At 42.9% G+C, this 15,213-nt stretch overlaps 1 protein-coding gene and 1 pseudogene across 14 annotated transcripts in view; both read left to right on the forward strand.

Annotated features, from left to right (window-relative positions):
- The first annotated feature begins 633 nt into the window (after positions 1-633).
- PARP6 (poly(ADP-ribose) polymerase family member 6) overlaps positions 634-15,213 on the forward strand; it is a 51,431-nt gene continuing 36,851 nt past the window's right edge. For 8 of the 13 annotated variants that reach the window (XR_014796223.1, XR_014796224.1, XR_014796226.1 and 5 more), the window contains exons 1-9: positions 634-784; positions 1,934-2,188; positions 5,236-5,430; positions 6,074-6,151; positions 7,678-7,772; positions 8,209-8,269; positions 9,867-9,957; positions 10,358-10,424; positions 14,435-14,584. Coding sequence is in view for 9 of the 13 variants with exons in the window: in XM_084897757.1 (XP_084753883.1) it covers positions 5,428-5,430; positions 6,074-6,151; positions 7,678-7,772; positions 8,209-8,269; positions 9,867-9,957; positions 10,358-10,424; positions 14,435-14,584 (545 nt within the window). In the remaining 4 variants the exon portion in view is untranslated. Of the gene's footprint in view, positions 785-856; positions 876-1,933; positions 2,189-3,911; positions 3,997-5,235; positions 5,431-6,073; positions 6,152-7,677; positions 7,773-8,208; positions 8,270-9,866; positions 9,958-10,357; positions 10,425-14,434; positions 14,585-15,213 lie in introns of those variants that run through there. The other 5 variants (XR_014796225.1, XM_084897758.1, XM_084897760.1 and 2 more) reach the window with 4 other exon arrangements.
- On the forward strand, positions 11,455-12,531 carry LOC311612317 (small ribosomal subunit protein eS1-like; annotated as a pseudogene). Its single transcript has 3 exons — positions 11,455-11,618; positions 11,892-12,097; positions 12,132-12,531. The product of its transcript is annotated as a small ribosomal subunit protein eS1-like (transcript).

The raw sequence follows: 15,213 nt of genomic DNA on the forward strand, positions 1-15,213 counted from the left end.
AAGCTTGACCTTCCATGACCTATCTAGTTAGGAGTTCTCAATCAGACCATGCTGTGTGGTTACTTTGGGTCACTGAGTATGTCAGGCCTGCCAAGTAGTCCCCTGAACTTGTCCCTTCTACTACGTCCTCCCATTTTCTCCACAAACGCACTGTCGGAACACCGCAGCTGCCCGGGGAGTAAATGTATTAAACTTAAGAATTCAAAAACTCTGAGGTGTTTGACTTCCATTACAAACCAGAGATCCTTGGAATCAGCAGGGCCTCAGAAGGCGCTTCTCAATGGCCATCAGCCTGCCTGACTTCCAATGCCCAGAGGCAGCTGCGGACTGCCTACCCTGTTCACTCCTCCCAACCACACGGGGCGCCAAATGCCGACGTCTTTTGGAGGGCCCTCCGCGCACCCGCAGAGCCCCTCTTGTTTCTTCACGCACCTACCTTATAGTTAGGGCGCACCCCCACCCCCTCCCAATCGCACCCCCTTCCCCACCACCCACCCAACCAGCTAGCAGTGCGCAGGCTCCGCGAGCCAGGCCTCGCCAGCAGCTGCGCGCCTAGGGGGCAGGCCGCGTGGTGGTTGGTCCGGAGCGGGTCACGTGGCCACGGTATCGTCGTGTGCGCATGCGCCAGTGACGGAACGACCGGGGCGGGGCAGGGGGGGGGTAAGCGCGACCTCGCCCGCCCGGCCCGGCCCGGCCCCCGCCCCTCGCTCTGCCACTCCGCCCCCACGGGGCGTCCCGGGCCGCTCGTCCCCTCAGTGGCAGCAGCGCGCGGCCCGGGGTCGCCGTGAGTACTCGCGAGGCCGACCTATGAAGCGGCTTCCACGGGGAGGGGCGGGGCGGCCGGGACGCGTGAAGGGTGCGGCTGGGTAGATGAAGTAAGGGGTTTGAATCGGGGTGGCGGGTGGGGGGCTCTGAGGGGCTCTCCTAGGCTTGACAGGCTTCGCTCCCGCCGGGCGGCGGGCAACACAGTTCGGGCATAGACCTTCCCCCGGACGCAGTCCTTGGGGTCTCTGGAGGAGACCGGGGACTCCCCCAAGGGAGGCCTCCGGGCCTATCCTGGAAGTGAGGTGGCGGCTAGTGTTTTGGGGGCAACCCCGTTTTCTCCCTCCACGGGGTACACCGAGATAACGTTGTACTGCGAGAACCGCCCCCTGTGGGTTCTCCTCCGCACTCTTTGTTCGGTGGCCTCGTCTTTCTGAAAAAAGAGCACTCGATGTGGACCAGAGTAACCTCCTTTCCCAAGACCACAAAGCTGGGAGTCAACCCCAGAGTTTAAACGTTGACATTTTTGGCTAGATGAAGTTGTCACACCGACAGTCCCTGTGGAGATCCAAACTGAGGTTTACTTACATTTGGTCTGTTACCAAGAAAATTCATAAAGCATTCTGTTAGCTGCCATCATCCAAACTACACTGAGCTGAAGGATGCCCTTCTCTGGACACTGTTCACACACATTTGGTCCAGATTCTTTTGAAAAGGGTCTCTCCTTTACCTAATTTAGATAAATCAGGTCTTTCTTGCTTAACTTATTAGGAACCCCTTAAATTATTTAAAATCACATCATGTAAAGATAGAAATAATTAAGACCTGTCAAATATACTTATAGTTCCTCTATACTAAACAAGTTGCTTGACCTCCCTACACCTGTAGTCTACGTATAACACGAAATCTTTGAAATAGGTTTATTCTCAGGTTTATTCCTCTTAAAAATGTCTCTTGAGTCTGAATTTCATTACTCACCACTCCCAATTCCCCCACTCTGCCTTTTAAACTCGTTTTCCATCTCTTGAGAGGAATGGGCATTGACAGTAGAAAGTGGCAAGTATATTTCACTGCAATAGCCTGGTTTGGAAAAGATGGTAGTTTCTGAATTATTTCTTCCCTGAACAAGAAAAATTTTCTCTGAACTACCCTTTTCTCCTTGTGTTAACAGCAGAAACCAAGTAACAACAGCCCTTGGAGAGAGGCTGTTTCTTGACTTCTACAGTGACAAAGACCTGGAGGAAGCTAGTACTTCTGACTCACTCTGCCGACATCCTACCACCCAGCCCAAGACAGCCTAGGCTGGACATTAGTGCCTCCTCCTTTGTTCCTCTGTGATCATCCAGATTAGCATCTGACTTTATTTTCAAGTCTCACAAACCCAGCCCCCAGATTTTCATATTCTGGTTCTCAGCTGCTCTTAAAGGTGAATGGAGTCTTGCTTTTTAAAATCCTTTTTGAATGATTTTATCTATGGTTAGGTGCATTTAGGTGCTTAGATGTATTTGCCCTTTGACTTAAGTATCCAGCAGACAGTTGATTCATTCATTTATTGATTTAATAAATATGTGTTGAGAATCTGGCAATAGAGGCCATGAAAACAGTCAAAGCCTATGCCACCATAAATCTTACTTTGTGGTGGAAGATAAACACAGTAAACACTTTATATGTCAAAACATGATAAGTGCTGTGAAACAAAATAAAGCAGGGAAGGGGGATAGAGTGTGCTATTATGTTTGTGTTGGGGTTTTGCTGTATTATATAGGGTGATGGTCAAGGTGACCTTAGAGTAGAGATCTGAAAGAATGAAGGAGCAAGCCATGTAGACGTATGGGTGAAAAGCATTTCAAGAAGTGGGAACAGCAGGGGACTGTGGTGGGAATATGGTTGGATATGTTGAAAAATAACAAGGATGCATTTGTGGAGTTTCAGGGAGTTGACTTTTTAGGGAGAGCCCCTGTAAGAGTCCAAGAATAGCCTCTGATTATTTTTTTAAGACCTTCAGAGTACAAGAAACCCTCCTGTATCCGCCACCTAGCTTCATCCATAATTGGCATTTGCCATTCTTATTTCATCTATCGCTCTCTTTTTTTGTACTATTTAAAAGCAGATCTCAGAAATCAGGCTATTTCATCTTTAAGTACCTCACTTTCAATTTCCTTTTGCATATTGTTTTTTTATGTTTGGTTTTTTTATATGTCTCCTTTCCCCCCAATTGATCCCCTTCCCCAGCCATTCCCACCCCAGACAAGCCCCCACTGCCCCGTGTCTGTGTCCATTGGTTATGCTGCATATTGTTTTTGATGGGTCAGGCAGTGTTGGCTGGGGGATTGTTGTGCTGTTTGTGTTGTCTTTGTGCCTTAGGTCGCATAATGGGTCAGTTACCAGGTTTAAGTTGTATCTGAGGAAAACACCACAGGTCCTTGGAACACAAGGATTTAGAACAGTGATTCTCAAATTTTATGCACCAGAATAACTTGGAGGGCATGTTAAAAAACAAATTACTGGCCCTAACTGGTTTGGCTCAGTGAATAGAGTATCAGCCTGTGGATGGAAGGTTCCCCGGTTCAATTCCAATCAAGAGCACATGCCTGGGCTGTGGGCTCCATCTCCAGTAGGGGGCAGCCAATCAGTAATTCTCATTGACATTTCTATCTCTCCCTCTCCCTTCCTTTCTGAAATAAAAATATAGTTAAAGAATAATAATAATAAAAATAAATAAATAAAACAGATTACTGGCCCTCTACCTCTGGGGTTTCTATTCAGTAGATCTCAGTAGGGTTCCTTGGATTTGTATTTTTAACAAGTTCCCTGGTTGTACTTATGCTACAGATCTGCAAAGCCCATTCAAAAACCTCTAATCTAGAAACCAAGAAGGTTCAACAGAACCATATTAGAAAACAAGAAGCCCTCTGTTTAAGGTAGGAATGGGTGAGACATACAAGCAAAGCCAGAAAGGCCCAGAATAGTGGTACTCACTTTTTTGAAAGGACTATGGGTTCAGGTTGAGTCCAAGGCATTATTTTGGCCATAACAGTTCAGACTGTGCCTACTAGAGGGTATTCAGTATTATTAATATTATTATTTTTAAGATTTTTTTAAAAATATATTTTTTTTTGTGTGTGTTTTTTTGTTTGTTTTTTTTTCAGAGAGGAATAGAGAGGAATAGAGCATTAGAAACATCGATCAGCTACCTCTTGCACACCCCCTACTAGGGATGGGCCTGCAACCAAGGTACATGTCCTTGACCGGAATTGAACCTGGGACCTTTCTGTCCGCAGGTCGACGCTCTAGCCACTGAGCCAAACCGGTTTCAGCGGTATTCAGTATTATTGAGGAATTCTAAAATTATCTATGATTGTCATATAAAGGTTTCTAGTGAGACTAATAAGCGATAATGATGACTTGTAGAAGTAATAGTGGGTAAAAAATTTCCAAACAATCTGATTCTGATGGAAGTTAGTTCTGTGAAAAGTGTCCCAAATGAACTGATGTAATAGAGTAGCATAAGCATCTGGTTGCCACCATCACTTTTGGCTTCAGGATTGGTACAGTGTTATGAACTAAAGCAGGAACTTTCTCCACTCACAACTCTCCAGCTTAAATAGAGCAGTAATGTCTTATATTTCTATAGAGTTTCAGGGTTCATTGTCTATAAAGAACTCTGTGCACAAGTGTATGCACATGCATGCAAGTATGTCTCAATGTATAAGTGTCTCTGCATATCTATAATAATAAAAGGGTAATATGCTAATTAGATCTGACATCCTTCCGGATGAAGCTGGGGAGGAGGGAAGCAGTCTGGGTTCCGGATGCCTGGTGGCAGCCAGAGAGAAGCAGCCAGGGTTCCGGGTGCCAGAGGGAAGCAGGTGCCAGCAGCTGGGGGAAGGAAGGCCTACTCTTTTTTTTTTTTGTAATATAAAACAGAACACATTTTTATTTAGTAGTTACTGCAGTTAATGTTTACATGCCAGTACTATGATGTTATGCAGCATATCACTTTATTCAGCCTTTGTTGCATCATTGCTCTCTTCTTCATCACTATTCATTCACACATCAATTTCTTCAACTTCTGTTGTATTACTCTGTCTTCTGAGTCATGGTCTATATATGTGAGATCATCGTCATAAATTGCTGGCATTTTTTGAGTTAATTTTGTTCATGTTCTCATGGCCAACCCTTCTCTCCTCATGAAATTGAAGTGCCATTTTGCCCTTATAAAATCAACAATGTTCATCTCACTTGCAAACATTCTTGCCTGACATCAAATAAGCTTGGTTCACACACATAATCCAAGTCTTAAGCCTCTGCTCCAAGTTTGCCCATTTTGCTGGTGGAAGGCCTACTCTTGCACGAATTTTCGTGCATTGGGCCTCTAGAGTATAATAAATGTATTTCCATAAACATGTGTGGCTGTGTATATACATCAGCTTTTATCTGGCGATGAAACCAATTGTTGTCTACTTTCTACAGGACAGTGACTTGTTATCACCACAGCAGCCGAGCCTACCATCCCCAGCAGATCTCCAGTCATCCTCTGACATCACTCCCCTCCCTTGTCTCCCTTTTGACCTCGTAAATGCCCATCTCGTTGGCCTGGGTTCAGCTGGTGGTATGGAGGGGTGCTGCCTAGCACTGACGGAGTGTGTGTGACCCATTGACCCAATGGTGAGGACTGACTGCCCACCTCTGCAACTGATAATCCAGGGGATAGATGGGACAAAGTACAGATCTCATCTTTTCTGGTGTTTCTTTCCCATCCCTTTGGAAGGTAGACTGGTTCTTTGAAATTAAAGGACGGAGATGAGGCATGGAAACAATATTACTTGATGTGTGTATAGGTGAATTTTCTTGGGAAAGAAAAAGATTGAAAGGGAGTGATGAGACAAGAGAGTTTAGGAATGCTTTGGAGCTACCTTGGGTTGCTTGATGATTCTAGAAGAGGCTAGCTTATACTGGAACCTAGATAGACCTAGAAATCAACCTTGACATTGAATTCTTTTACATCCTTCCCTCCTCTGGCAGCCAGACCCTCAATCATACCTGACACTTAAGAAGGTCAAAATTTCCTATTGTTTTTCTCCATCCTACCAAATGAGAGGTAGGCCATGGTTATGGCCAGATTCAGGAGAAGACTTAATGCTCCCAAAGGATGAGGTGGAGGGATAAAGGGATTGGTGACTCAATTATTCTATCCCAAGGGGCCTTCTCCCATTCTTTGTGGGGATCTATTTCCCACCCTGTCATCCCTCTTTGTTCCATGGGGTAACAGGGATAAATAAAAGGTTATATGCTTCTTTCTCATTACTAGGACATCAAAGGACAGTTTTGGAATGATGATGATTCGGAGGGAGATAATGAATCAGAGGAATTTCTCTATGGAGTTCAGGTGAGATTTCAGCGCCTAACATCCATGTTGGGTGGTGGAAATGTGCTTCTTTCTGGATATATCAGAAGTGAGAGTTATTCTGGACCATAGATACAATGTTAGTGTGGTTTGAGCATTATCTTGTCAGAGCTGATATATCTTTGCTCTTGCCTGGGACTCATACATTTCCTAGAATAAACTACATCCTCTCTAGATGGAGACTACCCAAATGTTCTTTTTTGTTGTTGTTAATCCTCACTCAAGGATATTTTTCCATTGATTTTTAGAGAGGGGGGGAGGAAGGGAAGAGGGGAGAAAGAGACAGAGGGAAATATCAATTGCCTCCCATATGGGCCAACTGGGGATTTAACCTGCAACCCAGGTATGTGCCCTTGACCTGGAATCAAACCCATGACCCTTTAATATGTGGGCTAACTCTAACGACTGAGGAACACCTGCTAGAGCTACCCACACGTTCTTTGGAAATAATTATTTTATGACTTCCCTCTCTAGCCAATGGGATCATTTTAACCATTATGGGAAAAATTTGTTAAAAATTACCCTGCCAGCCCTAACCGGTTTGGCTCAGTGGATAGAGCATTGACCTGTGTACTGAAAGGTCCCAGGTTCAATTCTGGTCAAGGGCATGTACCTTTGTAGCGGGCACACCCTGAGTAGGAGGTGTGTAGGAGACGGTTGATTGATGTTTCTCTCTCATTGATGTTTCTAACTGTTTTGCTCTCTGTAAAAAATCAATTATATATATATATATATATATACACACACACACAGTATATATACATACATATATATATATATATATATATATATATATATATATATATATATTTTTTTTTTTTTTTTTTTTTTTAATTACCCTGCCAGTGCCCTGGCCAGGTGGCTCAATTGGTTGGAGTTGTCTCATGCACCAAGAGATTGCGGTTCAATTTCTGGTCACGGCACATGCCTAGGTTGTATGTTGGATCCCCTGTCAGGATGCATGCTAGAGGCAACCAATCAATGTTTATCTCATGATGTTTTTCTTACTCTCTCTCCCCCCAAAACAAAACAAAACAAAACAAAAAAACAGTAAATATATATTCTTGGGTGAGGATTAAAAAAAAAAAAAAAGTCCCTGCCAATGATTGCTTAATGTCATCACTACATCCTGCATGATCTTGAGCAGGAATGTTGGACTCTTCAGATAGAACCAATCTGAGTTAAATTCTGTACTCTTCAGTCTGTTCTGAGTTTTCATAGAAGGGACACCTAAGTATTCTGGTCAAGGTGTGAGAGGAAAAGTGAGACTTAAGGATGTGAAGTTGTCTATTGAAACTTCTTATACTGGTGATGGAGGGAAACTGGTCTGTCAATGAAATCCCCAGGTAGGGCTGCCACCAAGAGCCCCTTTGTATGCATAGCTTTTTGCTTATATGTACTGCTACTGTTTAATTTTTCTGCTCCTGGTTTCTTCATTTTATTTCTCACCTCTCTCTTTACCCCTTTGTCTTCCTCTCTACCCACTGCTGTTTTTGCTACTGACTCAGGGGAGCTGTGCAGCTGACCTATATCGACACCCACAGCTTGATGCAGACATTGAAGCTGTGAAGGAGGTCTACAGTGAGAACTCTGTATCTGTCAGGTGGGATTCCACTTCAGAGATGGCAGTGGACAAGCCACTTCTTTCTGAACTGTTAAAAGGCTGGATATTTTTCTATGGTATGGTAGGGGATCTGTGGACATTGATAAATTTTGAGCTAAGTGATCGTGAGAGTTGCTCAGAGTATTTAACCTTGGCTGATGGGTAAGTAAGGCAGTGTAGACACTTTTCTTAGACATTCCCTCTTATCCTTGACCCCTATAGACTGATAATTTTAACTTTGAGGTAAGAAAGGCTTCTGGCCTGGAGAAGGCTCTGATTATTAGATAGCTTGAGGCTGTAGCTAAGAGCCTAGGTACAGAGATACTTTCTACCAGTCCCTCTCCTCTGGCCCTGGCTCAGTTCTTCCCTTCCTCAGTCTCTGTTCCCTTCTTTCTCCCTTAATGAGTCTCACCTGTGATTGCCTGTATCTCTGTAGAGAATATGGAACCATCGATGACGTGGACATTGACCTCCATATCAACATTAGCTTCCTTGATGTAAGTGGTGCTAATACCTGCCAACAACATACCTAGCTGGACTTAATGGATTTTGTCATATAGTCCAGTAGTCTTATTCCTGAGTGCTATATTTGGAGCATGTATTTTCCATCCCTGTCTTTTTTTGAACATCAGTATACAGAGGTGTGTACTGTCATGTTCATGTGTGTGTTGTATAGGAAAAATTTCAGGTCTATTTCTCTCTGTTGCTAAACTCGAAACTGTTTCCCTTACTCTTCTGTTCTTTTTTATTTACTTACTAGAGGCCTGGTGCACAAAATTCGTGGAAGGCGGGGGGGGGGGGGAGGGCGGGGGGGGTGTTCCTCAGCCCTGCCTGCACCCTCTACAATCTGTGACCCATTGAGGGATATCCAACTGCCCATTTAGGACAGTCGGACATCCCTCTCACAGTCCAGGACTGCTGGCTCACAACTGCTCACCTGCTTTCCTGATTGCCCCTAACCACTTCTGCCTGCCAGCCTGATCAAGCCTGATCACCCCCTAACCACTCCCTGCCAGCCTGATGATGCCTAACTGCTCCCCTGCCAGCCTATTTGCCCCTATCTGCCATCCCCTGCAAGCCTGGTCACTCCTAACTGCTGTCCCCTGCAGGCCTGGTCACCCCTAACTGCCCTCCCCTGTAGGCCTGGTCCCCCCAATTGCCCTCCCCTGAAGGCCTGGGTCCCCCCCCAACTGCCCTTCCCTGTATGCCTGGTCACCCCCAACTTCCCTCCTCTGCCGGCCTGGTCCCTCCCAACTGTTCTCTCCTGCTGACCATCTTGTGGTGGCCATCTTGTGTCCACATGGGGGCAGGATCTTTGACCACATGGGGGTAGCCATCTTGTGTGTTGGAGTGATGGTCCATCTGCATATTACTTTTTTATTAGATAGGATAGAGGCCTGGTGCACGGGGTGGGGGGGGGCTGTTGGTTTGCCCTGAAGGATGTCCAGGATCGGGGTGGAGGTTCCCTTGGGGCGTGAGGTGGCCTGGGCGAGGGGCCTGTGGTGGTTTGCAGGCTGGTCACGCCCCCTGGTGACCCAAGCGAAGGCCCTGGAATCTGGAATTTATTTATCTTCTACAATTGAAACTTTGTAGCCTGGAGCAGAGCCAAGCCTCCTGCTTGCTCTGTGGCAGCAGCCATTTTAGTTGGGGTTTATGTATCTATAATTGAAGATTTGTAGCCTTAAGAGAAGGCCTGGGCAGGCCAGGGTGTGCGGAAAGCTTTGCTTCTTCCATTGCCGGGGGCAACCCTAGCCTCCCGCTCTTTCCAGCTTCGTGGCTGCTGCCATTTCTGTTTGGGTTTGTTTACCTTCTATAATTGAAACTTTGTAGCCTTGAGTGGAGGCCTAGGCTGGCAAGGACAGGTGGAAAGGTTGGCTTCCTCCATTGCCTGGGAAATCCAAGCCTCCCTCCTGCTCTCTGTGGCTGTAGCCATCTTGGTTGGGTTTATTTGCATACTCACTCTGATTGGCTGGTGGGCATGGCTGGTGGGCGTGGCTTGTGGGTATAGTAGAGTGATGGTTAATTTGCATATTACTCTTTTATTAGATAGGATTTATTGTGTTGCTGTGACTTGGGTACGACCTTATTTTTTAGGAGGAAGTTTCTACAGCTTGGAAGGTCCTCCGGACAGAACCTATTGTGTTGAGGCTGCGATTTTCTCTTTCTCAGTACCTTGATGGACCAGGTAAAGGCAGTGACTTTGGGCAAGTATGAACTAATCCAAAGTCCTAAATTAAGAGAAATGAGAAAAACTAGGAATAAGGCCCTTGGGCATAATCTGTAGGCTATTGGTAGGGGCTTTTCAGCCCCCTCTTACTCGTGTCTTCATTCCCTGTCAACTGGTAGTAAACTCTCCAATCCTTCTTGGTTATTGAAATTCTTTTCTTTGGTTCCCCCTTCCCTCAACTTGAAATTGTTCAGTCAGCTTCCAGACTATGCCTTTTGCTGCAAATGTTTTTCTTCTCCACCATTATTGTTTAGAGTATTGGTTAGAATCTGAGGAAACTAGTCCACTGAACTGGGGCTTTGGACTCCCAGGAGTATAGAGACATATACATACTAGAAGCTTTCTCTTCTCTTTGCAGAACCATCAATTGAAGTTTTCCAGCCATCAAATAAGGAAGGATTTGGCCTGGGTCTTCAGTTGAAAAAGTGAGAACTTTGACCTTTCTGGTTATAGACATAGTTGGGTGGACAGGCAGATGGAATGTTTGTCCATCCTTGGATGGAATATTTTCTTCCAAAATGTCTTTCTGAGATATGCCAAAAAAAGACTAAAATAAATTTGAGGAGCCAAATTTATGGTTAGGCAAAGGAGTCTGTGGTTCTGGGGTATCTGGCCTTGAGACATCTTGAAGGTAAAAAGATAGTATTTAAGCAAAAGTACAAATCAAATTAGAGCCATTCTCTTCACATTTCCTCTTATAATTTTCTCAAAGTGGGGTCTAGAAGTTAGACAGGTTTAATTTATTGAATGTGTTGAGCACCTTGCTAATATTTGGTATACAAAGAGAATTGAGCTACAGAGTCTACACTCAGTGAATTCCAAATAGAGTCCAGTGAAGATACGTGTTCTAATACAAGTGAATACATAAGTTTTAGAAAGAACCCAGAGAAGGAGTGACTCAGTCTGGTGGCAGGAGGAAGACTATGAATGAATGAATAAAAGGGAAATGAATAATGGTTTTCAAGGATAGATAAGAGATGCCTACGTACACAGACTCTAAAAGTAAATAACATTTGTTAGGGCACAGTGACATGAGGCAGATGTATGTAGAAAGCTTCAGACAGTTAATATTGCTAGTGAAATGCAAGGGAAGAGTGGCAGGAACTGAAGCCAGAGAAGCAGGAAAGGGTCTAAATCAGAGAGGATCATGGGCTTTTATGTTGTCAGGAGTGAGAGTATTACAGGGTTTTAGGCAGAGAAAGGACATAGTTTATTTAACTTTAAAAACACTGTTCTGGTAGCACTGGGCAAAAATAGGTAGGAGGGGTAAGACAAGAGATCAGAACTCTTATTTTATTAAGAGGCCTTTGTAGAAGTCCAGACATGAGATGATGAGGGCCTGAACCAAAGTGTGACTGCAGGTAAGAATAGAGATGAGAGATACTAGACTGGAGAGAGAGATTTATGAGGTATAGAGATCAATAAGACTTGCCTTTTGGCTCTCTGAGCAGCATCATGGCAGTCAGCAAGAACAAGTGCCTTATGAAGGGCGGCAAAAAGGGAGCAAAGAAAGTGGTTGATCCATTTTCTAAGAAGGATAGGTGTGATAGAAAAGCACCAGCTATGTTCAATGTAAGAAATATTGGAAAAACACTAGTCAGCAGAAGTCAAGGAAGGTTGTGAGTTTGTGTTATGTTTGTTTGTTTGTTTTTTTATAACTTTTTTTTAGATATATTTTATTGATTTCAGACAGGAAGGGAGAGAGAAAGAGAGATAGAACTATCAATGATGAGAAAGAACTATTGATCGGCTGCCTCCCACACGCCCCCTACAAGGGGTCAAGCACTCAACCCAGGAATGTGCCCTTGACCAGAATTGAACCCGGGACTTTTCAGTCCACAGGCCAATGCTCTTTCCACTGAGCCAAACCAGCCAGGGCAAGGGGGTTGTATTTTTGAAGCAAGCCTAGCCGATCTACAGAATGATGAAATTGCACTTAGAAAATTTAAGCTAATAATTGAGAATGTTCAGGACTTATTTCCATGAATCTTACCTGTGATAAAATGTGCTCCAGGGTCAAAAAAATAACAGACCATGATTGAAGTTCTTATTGATGTCAAGACTACTGATGCTTATTTACTTTGTCTATTCTGTGTTGGTTTACTAAAATAAATAAATAAATAAATAAAAAGTAAAAAAAAAAAAAAAAAAAAAAAAAGGCAACAATCATATTTGGAAGACCTCTTATGCTCAGCATCAACAAGTTCACCAAATCCAGAAGAAGATTATAATTGTGACCTGAGAAGTGCAAGTGGCTTGAGATAGGTGGTCAATAAATTGATTCCAGATAGCACTGGGAAAAGACAAAGACAAAGCTTGCCAATCTATTTATCTGCTCCATGATGTCTTTGCTAGTAAAGTCAAAATGCTGGAGAAGCCCAAGATTGAACTGGGAAAACTCATGAAGCTTCCTGGTGAAGGTAGCAGTTCTGAAAAAGCTACTGGGAATGAGACATACGCTACTGGGGAGGCTCATGGGCTAAAATTGAACAAGCTGATGGATATGAGCCTCCAGTCCAAGAATCTGGTTAAAATTCAGACATGTAATAGTGACAAATAAAAAATTCTATTTGTGATATATTTTTTTAATCAGTAAGACTTGAAGATTGATTTGGATATATTGTATGTGGTTGTAAGCCAAGGAATAGTGGAAAATTGCTCATAGGTTTTCATCCCAGATGTCTGGGTAAATTGTAATATCACCAGTTTAAATAGGGATTTAAAAAAGAGGAGCAAGTTTATGGAGTGAGGATAGATAATTAGTTCCATTTTAAACATGTTTAAAGGTAACCTTGGGATGTTTAAGTGGCTATGCTTAGTAGATACATATGTAGATTTGGAACTTATAGGAGAGGTTAGGATTGAAGATATATATCAATCAGTCTATGGATGGAGATTACAACCAGTGTAGAATTGGAGATTGCTAGAGTAGAGCATAATGGAGTGAAAAGATCAAGGGCAAAACACCCTTTAACCTCCAGACAAAATACCCAAAAAATTAGCAGGGTAAGCAGAAGAATAAGAAACACTGAAGGTAGGTCAGAGAAGTTGGAGAAGAATGGGAAGAGAATGGTGTCACAAAAGCCAAAAAGAAGAGTTTCTACAAGTAAGGCAAGGTGGAAGAATCAGTAAGAGAACTTAGCAGTTTCTGTTGGATTTAGCATCAAGATAGGAGCAGTTGTGGTGGAATGGTGAAGGTAGGATATATTGATAAGTGAGTGGTTAGTAATGAAGTAGAAACAATAAGTATAGATTGAGAAATTTAGAATAGGATAGGAGGAAAAGAAGGAGAGGTAGCTAGGTAGCTAGACTGAGGGGTAGAAACTTGGAACTTTTTGTAGATTGGGAAAGAAACTGGTAATAGAGGGGGATGATTGATGGATCAAGATCCCTAAAGAGAAAAAAGGGGCTGAGATCTGGAGCACAAATAGAGGCATTGATCCTTAATAGTAGGATTATCTTGTCTTCAAAGAATGGAGGGATTTTGGTAAGGGTGAAATTGGAAATAGATTTGGTAATTAGGTTGGAAAATTAAGAGAGCTGATATTTTGTGGCTTCTATTTTTCTCTAGAAAGAAGGGAGGTCATTTGTTGTAGGTGAAATTAGTTGCTTAAAGAAGGTGATAAGGATTTAAGATAATAGCTTAGAGCAACAATTTTCAACCTTTTTTTATCTAATGCACACATTAATTACTAAAATTCTGCAACACACCAAAAATATATTTTTTACTGATCTGACAAAAAAAAGTATAATTTTGATTAATTCAAACGAGATGGCTATTGTGTTGAATGTTGGCATTTTAAATTTGACAATCTAAGGAAAAGGAGGTCAGTTCCCCTGATCAAATAGTCTGGTATTACATGTTTTAAAAATTCTTGCGGCATACCTGTGTTGAAAATTGCTGACTTAGAGTAATACTAGAGAGACTGATTGAAGGCAAACGAAAGGATTGACAAGACTAGCTGAGGGCCCAGCTCAAGTTGAAAATCATAAATTTGGGGATGTAATTTTTTACCTGACAATGTCAGTATCTCTCATGTCCCTAGTTTTTTTTTCTTCACTATTCACAAGGCAGAGGGTGGTACTTATCTCTATACCACTATTTTCGTTTCACTCTCAGTATATTTCATTCTTGGCAACAAATTCCAAGATTCACAACTTTTGTATGCTTATCTCTAAAGGCAAAGCATCTGATAATTTTTTTAGACTAGGTAATTGGAGTGGGTGTTTAACCCCTAGGTAGGTAAAGAGGTACTTTAGGACAGTATATTTTAATGTGCTAAAGTTATATGGGGAGGGGATTCAGACACATTCCCCCACCACTACTTTTGCAGTTCCTTTGTCTGAATTTTAGATTAGTTGCTTTTCATAGTCCTATTTTTTTACCTATTCCCCTGCCTGAGCTTTCCTAAGCCCTTTTTCCTTAATTCCTTAGGATCCTGGGTATGTTCACATCCCAACAATGGAAACATCTCAGCAACGATTTCTTGAAGACCCAGCAGGAGAAGAGGCACAGTTGGTTCAAGGCATCTGGTACCATCAAGAAGTTCCGAGCTGGCCTCAGCATCTTGTCACCCATCCCCAAGTAAGTGCTTCCTTGGGAGCTAATCATCTCCAGTCACTTTAGTCTTGTCTAATCCCCCACCCCGCCTTCTTGATTACCTAAATATATCCTGTACTCTCCTTGGGTCCTCTGAATTCTGTACCTTTAACTACTAAAAGTATCCATATGTGCTCCTTGTCCTTCTACATCTGATCCCAATTTTTATACCTCACTCTTCATGTAAATCATAATACCTAACTGGTATGAATTTGGAAAAATGTGTGCTAATCTTTCTGTATTTATTGACCCTTGTCCTTATTGCCAAATTACATCACTCTTCATGTAAATCACAATAGCTAACTGGTATGAATTTGGAAAAATGTGTGCTAATCTTTTTGTATTTATTAACCCTTGTCCTTATTGCCTATCCTAAAGAGGTAGAGTCAGATAGCAGACCCAGACTCCTTGCTCTTATGCAAGGGTACATCGATTTATCAGTTATCTAATAAATAAAACATTACCCCCTCCTGTGCTTTCTGATCTTCCCAAAGGCAAATACAGGCCCAGATTTTTAGCTTCCCAGGTACTGTTGTTGACAAGACATCAGGCTCTTTGGGATGAAACTAATTCTTGACTAGTACAGTATTTAGCACTTAATCATATGTATATTC

The sequence above is a fragment of the Pipistrellus hanaki genome (assembly GCF_964339955.1).
Source record: "Pipistrellus hanaki genome assembly, chromosome: 1".
Classification (NCBI taxonomy): Eukaryota; Metazoa; Chordata; class Mammalia; order Chiroptera; family Vespertilionidae; genus Pipistrellus; species Pipistrellus hanaki.